The sequence below is a fragment of the Anthonomus grandis genome, chromosome 16 (assembly GCF_022605725.1).
Source record: "Anthonomus grandis grandis chromosome 16, icAntGran1.3, whole genome shotgun sequence".
NCBI lineage: Eukaryota > Metazoa > Arthropoda > Insecta > Coleoptera > Curculionidae > Anthonomus > Anthonomus grandis.
The window spans coordinates 12289800-12296984 of record NC_065561.1 but is presented as its reverse complement, the minus strand read 5'-3'; the positions used below and the strand labels follow the sequence as shown (position 1 = coordinate 12296984).

General features: G+C 35.2%; 1 protein-coding gene across 7 annotated transcripts in view; it reads right to left on the bottom strand.

Annotated features, from left to right (window-relative positions):
* Positions 1 to 7185, bottom strand: part of LOC126745487 (ral guanine nucleotide dissociation stimulator-like 1) — an 85432-nt gene that overhangs the window by 23833 nt on the left and 54414 nt on the right. The window contains exon 1 of one of the 7 annotated variants that reach the window (XM_050453351.1): positions 4324 to 4472. The exons of 4 other annotated variants lie outside the window; for them this stretch is intronic. In XM_050453351.1, coding sequence (XP_050309308.1) covers positions 4324 to 4449 — 126 coding nt within the window. In that variant the 5' untranslated portion in view covers positions 4450 to 4472. Of the gene's footprint in view, positions 1 to 1562; positions 1683 to 4243; positions 4283 to 4323; positions 4473 to 7185 lie in introns of those variants that run through there. 2 more of the 7 variants (XM_050453353.1, XM_050453352.1) reach the window with 2 other exon arrangements.

The following is a 7185-nucleotide window of genomic DNA, read 5'->3' as shown; positions in this document are numbered from 1 at the left end:
TAAATTGTAATCGAGTCTGTAGTGTGTTTAGTTTGTTTGTCAGCTTTCATTAGTTAGGACATTACTCTAGTAAATTAATTAGTTTATTTCATTTCAGATGCCCCGTAAAAGAGTCCCGAAAACTGATCGTTCAAGTCGAGATATATCTTTATATGAATCTGCATATGCAGAGCTCAAAAATGGAAGTTAGCTGCCGACCAATTTGGTATCTCTCATGTGAATTTGTTGAGATACAAGCGAAAGAAAGAAGCTGCGGGGAATACTGAAGGTCAACCATCTGTTACAATGGGCTATAAACCTGCAAATAAAGTTTTTAATGAACTTCAAGAAACCGAAATGGTAAAGTACATAAAAAAAGCTGCATTTATCAAGGTCTGTCAACCAAAGATATTCGGAGACTTGCGTTAGAATTATACCATTAAATATGATATAGATAAACCGGACACTTGGATTAAAAACGGCATGGCAGGAGAAGACTGGTTTTTCGGTTTTATGTCAAGACACCGTGACTTATCAATAAGAGCACCACAAGCAACCAGCTTCAATTGTGCAAATGTTTCTGTATTTTTTAGGAATCTTGCCAAAGTTTTGGATCGAGACAAATTTGAAGCAAAGGATATTTACAACGTAGACGAAACTGGCGTAACAACAGTCCAGAAACCAAATCGAATTGTAGCAAAAAGAGGCATGAAACAAGTGGGTGCAATTATACGCATTCGGGTTAGTTGTATTCGGGTTTTGTCGCGGCGTGCTGGATTTGATTCTGGGTCGGGTGGTCCTGGGGGTTGTGGTACCGTTTTCATTTGTTTCCGCGCTGCAGGGTGTTAGGGTTTTAATTAAATAACTGCCCTTTTTCTTCCTAAATCGTTATGCTCAAATTTTCTGACAATGTACTACATTTAATTTTAAGTCAAAAACCCTTAAAGTTGTACTTCTATTTTTATGTCTTTGAGCTGCAGGGCGTTTCAAAATAAAAAAAAAACAATTATTAAAAAAAAAAGAAATATACCATGTGATGCATTAAAATTCTTGCAATTTTATGTAGAATCCGAAAATGTAATTAAATACAACATTTCTATTTGGAATAGGAGGGACGTTGCTAGTTTTACATAGAAGCGGCAACTCTGCATGTTTAAAGACATTTTTATTGGGTGTCCCCTAATGACCATACAACGTTGCCAAATTTTTTATAATTTTTTTTTTCATGTAAAGTTTTACAACAATTACAAATTGGTGATTGAGGCTTCGACGCCCTGTAGCTCGGGGGCGGGTGGGGGTGGGGCTGCGGCTTTTGGGCTCGTTTGGCTTGGGGTTGGGTCTGGTGTGCTCTGGCGGAGTTTGGGTGCGGTGGTGCGGGACACCTTGTATATCTGTATATATATTGTAGACTTTTAAGAATAGTTGTATAACAAACTAGTTTTTTTTCCAACTTTTTTGAGGACAGTACTGCATACAAGTCGTTAAATCAACTTAGGCATGACCCCTCTATTGTAAAACAGTATGTGTATATAATGTTTGAATAAATTGAAAAAAATAAATAAAATTGTATATTTGTTAATTACCTCACAAGAACGTGGTACCTCGTAACAGTTACGGTGGCAATAAACGCACCAGGCAATTCGATTCCGCCCATGTTTATTTTTCCTCGACTGCGGTTTCAGGATCATTTTATTCGTGATGGTCCACCAGGCACACAAATTCTTCACAAGCTCATAATGTTCTACTCACACTGGATAACCACTCATCCCATATTAGTATAGAAGCATTAGACTATTGTAAAACTCATGGAATAGTAATTCTTTCTTTCCCACCCCACTGCTCGCATAAATGTCAGTCCCTCGATAGAACAGTTTTCGGTCCTCTTAAGAAAGCAATAAACTCTGCTTGTGATGGTTGGATTCGTAGTCACCCTAGTAAACCGATGTCTATATATGATTTACCCGGAATTGTCGCAACATCATTGCCCTTAGCTCTTACACAAAGCAATATCCAAGCCGGATTTAAGTGTACAGGGATATATCCTTTTAACAGAGATATTTTTACGGAGACAGATTTCTCGCCATCTTTTGTCACAGATAGGTTGCCTTCAATCGAACCTTCAGTTTCACCTGCTTTAGATCCAGGCAACAATCTGAATCTGACAGATCCTACTTTGGAAGATACATTTGATAATCCTACCTCATCTACGTCTGTTACCAATAGGTTGCCTTCAACCGAACCTTAGAAGATGAGTTTCAAAACCCAACGCCATCAACTTCTCGGGGCCTAAAAAATTGTAAAATTACCGAAAACACCCAAAATAACACGTTTTCACCAGAAGTCGTTAGGCCTTTCAGAAAAGCTTCACCAAGAAAAATAAACGCAAGAGGAAAGAAAAAGAGAAAGTCAACCGTGTACATCGATACACCGGAAAAGGAGGAAATAGAGAGAGAAGCTAATAAGAAAACACAAAAGGTCAAACGGAATCTGGAAACCGAAAAGAAGGGTCCAAAGAAAATCCCAAAAAAAGCACCCGTGAGAACAAGAAAGTCATTTGAAAATTCTACCGACGACGAAAGTGAAAGTTTTTGTTTGGTGTGTGTTGAACCATTTAATAAAAGTAAGCCAGGTGAACAGTGGATCCGATGTACTAACTGCAAAATGTGGTCGCATGGAGCATGAAGCACACCACAAGAGATCACCTATTATGTTTGCCATAATTGCCAAAGTGACTGACCAAAAATTGAAAGTGTTACACATCTATATTATAAGAACCACCAGTTGTTGTTTTTTGTTTTTAAACTTTTTCCTAAGTTTTATTTTATGTTCCTACGTTTCTGTTTAATGTTCCTCCTCATAAGCAGAATATCAGCTTCTGTTATTTTTTTGTTGTTGTTATGAGGCATTTTTTACAGTTTCTATATGATTTTGAGTCTTTTTTGAATAATAAAAGAAATAAAAAAGAAATGTGTTTTTTATTTAATCTATACTGCTTTTGTTACAACTATCCCCATAATGTGTTTCAATTGACCCTTGATCGGGGTCGTTTGAAACATTATGCTCCACCACTTATTTTTATTTGCATATTTTTTTCGCTTATCTATAGTCAAATTTAACTACTAGGTCAAGTATGTCCAGTTCCCAGCTATATGTTACCTATTTTTTGATCATATTATAGTATTTATCGAGCCAGAAAAAAAATATTTGTACAAAATGGTTCAATTGACCCCAGTCTCCCCTACCAGCTGTTCTACGGCATTAACAAAATATCTAGACGAAGGTGCGACAAGGATGGAGCGAGCGGCATCTAGGGACACATGTAGAAATATGGTGAATGTTCCAGAATAATGATCGACCTAATAGTTAAGAAGCCCTCGCCGCTAGCAGGCCAGTTAAGTTTGAAAATTGGCGCGAGTTTAAAATCGAAATAAATAGTAAGAAACCTAATACAGTGCAAACAAATGTTTCACAATGTGTTTAGTATGAACGTATGTGTAGTAAATCACGTGTTATAATCTAAGTGTGTATATAATATAATAACACAGTTGTATAAGATATTGCATTATTTGATATTATCTGTAAAAAATTATAATAAATAAACGCCACTAAGCATAGCTGAAAATAAGCATCGAAAGTCTGAATATTAGTCCAGTAAGAATTTTTATAAATGAAATATTGTATTTGTTGGATTATTGTAAAAAATCAGATGGTTTTAGGGGAAATAGCTTCTTTGTTCTATACTTATTCCCAACTGTAATGTGAGAATATCTTTTTCAAAAAATCTAAATCTCAAAAATAATTATTTGGAAAATTAGCAGTTTATTAATCATTTTTGTTTTGTATAGATATTTTGTTACACTACCTTAATTTACTAACTGCACGTAAAATTATTCTTATCAAAAATCATATAATAATAAAACTTATAAATGCTAATATTATGTATGCTTAAACCAAATTCCCATTGAATATGTTTAAATAATATAATATAATTTAATTTTGAATTCATTTAAAAATTGTACATAAAAAGCCTTATTATCAGGCTTACAGATAACAATTTAAATTGTTGATTTGTTAATATTTATTTATACAAGCAATGTTGATAACTAATTTCTTCATTACCACATATTGATAGCTGTTCAAAGAAAAATAAACATTCAAATATTAAAAACATATATACAGAAAGAATATTATCACATTGTATTGTTTATAGCAGTGACTCAACGGATAATCAGAGCAAACACTATATTTACCAATGTCAACTTACAAAATCCGACTCGTCAACCGACATTCATGTAGTTACACAGATTAACACAAAATTAAACGAGGAAAAAACCACCAACTTACGATATCATCACAATAACACACAAAAGTTGCCCGGCGCTTTTCCACAACAACATCATCCTCTTGCATTTCCAAAACATACTTGCAGGATTTATTAAAGAAATTTGTGCCTACACCGCAATGAATCATATTTAATAAAGCGGCAACATCACCGATATAATTTTACAAATTGGTTGTTATCTGTAAGGTATTATTATCGAAAAGTGGCGGGGGATACATAGTTATTATATCCATTGACACAAATCTGTTGCGAATTATTTCATTGTTTTTATAATGTTTTTTTTTTAGTTGGAACGCGCAAGGAAAACGCTGCAACTAGCACGTTTTTTAATTGATAGTTACGAGACAAATCAGGAAGTGATTTGTCTCGGGGAGGAATTTTCTCTAGTAATAATATTTTTGTATTTCATGACGCAATTGTTCCCACGTTGAACCCCAGAAAGGAACCTTTAGTATAATGTTATAAACGATAAGCCTATTCTGCTAAACGCCTGTAATTTGAACCTTTTTACTACTTCATGAAACTTTCTACAACAATTTAACATCTAGAATCATTGTCCTGGTGTCCAGTAATAATCTCCATCAAAAATGGGCGATCAGTATTGAGGTTATTTCAAAGATAAATCCTAAAAATGCAATAGGTAAGGGCGGGGCTAGTTGATCCACGCACCATATGACAAAAACCTAACACTTTTTAAGGAATCCGAGTGAACACGAAGCTACGTAGACCGGCCTTATTTGTTTATCTCATGAATTTAGTTGATCGCCAGCAGTTAAGGCGCAGGTATCGTCAATTTTCTATTTTTGCACGCGAAAGTAAAAAATCGATATTGAATGTGTTTTTGGTCCTACTTCGTTATTTTAAAGTTGTGGACTTCAAAGTAAGTGCAATATTTGTTCATAACCGTGTTATTTTAATAATATTTAGTTAAAAAATAACAGTTCTAAATAAATTTTTTATTATGTGTTCAATTGTTCCAAAAACGTGTGTGGGGTTAGTTGAGCCAAAATTAACGGGGCAAGTTGAGACATGGCTCAACTAACCCCCTTTCATGTATTTGTTTTATTTTGTGTATAAAATAATATTTTTGCTATATTCCTGTTTTATTTTCAGATGCGTACTTACAAGAGGACGACCGCACGTGGAGAGGCGACAAAAGAGTAGCTATTTAATGCAGCAAAAGCAGTTGAAAATGAGGGTAAAAGTATAAAATTAACGACGCTGGGCCGATATATAAAAAAATTAAAGAGTGGAGATGGACCAGACGAAGTAACAATGGGATATGTTGCATCTCGTCAAGTTTTTTATTTAGAGCAAGAAGAAATTCTTAAAGATTACTTGCTCAAATTGGCACCCATTTTTTTATGGTCTATCGCCAATTGATGTTAGAGGCCTAGCCTTCGAATGTGCAACAAAATATAACTTAAACGTTCCTGAACCTTGGAAGATAAATAAAATGGCAGAAAAGGACTGGTTGACGGCTTATTTAACTAGAAATCCTCAGCTCTCAATAAGAAAATCAGAACCAACAAGCTTAGGTAGAGTAACCTCGTTCAATAAACGTAATGTTAATTATAATAACCGCCGTATCAGCAATAGGGAATACAATACGACCGATGTTTGTCAAATTAAAACCCTATTTTATTTCAAACGGTCCTGAATGCATCGGTGCAGGAAATGCAAGTGGTTGGGTGACTGATTTAGAATTTTATGATTTTATGAAGCATTTCGTTAAATATACAAGCCCTACTAAACAGTCTCCTGTTTTACTTTTACTGGACAATCATTTATCAATTATTGAGACCGTAGAATATGCAAAGAACAACGAAGTGGTAATGCTCTCATTCCCACCACACTGCACCCACAAACTTCAGCCACTGGACGTGTCAGTCTTCAGGCCTTTCAAGAAGTATTTGGCTTCTGCCCAGGATGTATGGCTTCGTAACAACCCCGGACAGACAATCAACATATACGAAATACCAAAAATTGTACAGCTTTGCCATTAGGAGCTACAAGTTCCAATATAATAAATGGATTTTCAAAAACGGGTATATATCCTTATAATGGTGATATATTTTCTGATACAGATTTCGCGCCATCATATGTGACTAATCGTCGAGTTCCCGAATCTATATCTCAGCCGCCATTGACAGAAAATAACAGCATTTCTGCCAGCACTTCCCAAACCATAGCTCCAGAAACACCTGATGACAACGCCATACCATCTACATCTACTGGAGTTTTTTCACCTGAAAGCTTGCGGCCTTTGCCTAAGGCAGGACCAAGAAAAACACAAAACCAGAGAAAGAAGAAAGCCTGCGCGATTTTGACAGACACGCCAGAAAAAGAAGCACTTGCTGAAGAATAAAGAAAAAGGAAAATGAAAAGTTCTGGTAAAGTAGACAACAAGAAGAAAGAAACTGCTAAAAAAGCTATTTTAACAGATGTGTCCAACTCAGGTAATACACTATTGAAAACTAAAGAACGACGGTCCCATATTACTTCTTCACATTCAGACGATGGAAAGACTCTAGGAGCCGTTGCTCGAGAAAAAGAAAACAAGTTTTCCAAGAACATAAAACAGCATAAAATAAATAAGAAATCTTTTTCCCCATTGCCATCATCTGAGTCTGAAGAAGATGATGAATGTCTGATGTGCCTAGCAGCATTTACAGATAGTGTTCTGGGTGAAGAATGGATACAGTGTTGGTTCCAATTTCAAAAAATGGGCTCATTTAAGGTGCACTCCGGGTATAAACTGCGACAGCGATTAGTTTTTAATTTCCAAAATGTTTAATTTAGTTTTGGTAATAAATTTTTTGAGTACTTCTAAAATTAGATTTTAATTTTTCATCAGAAAACTG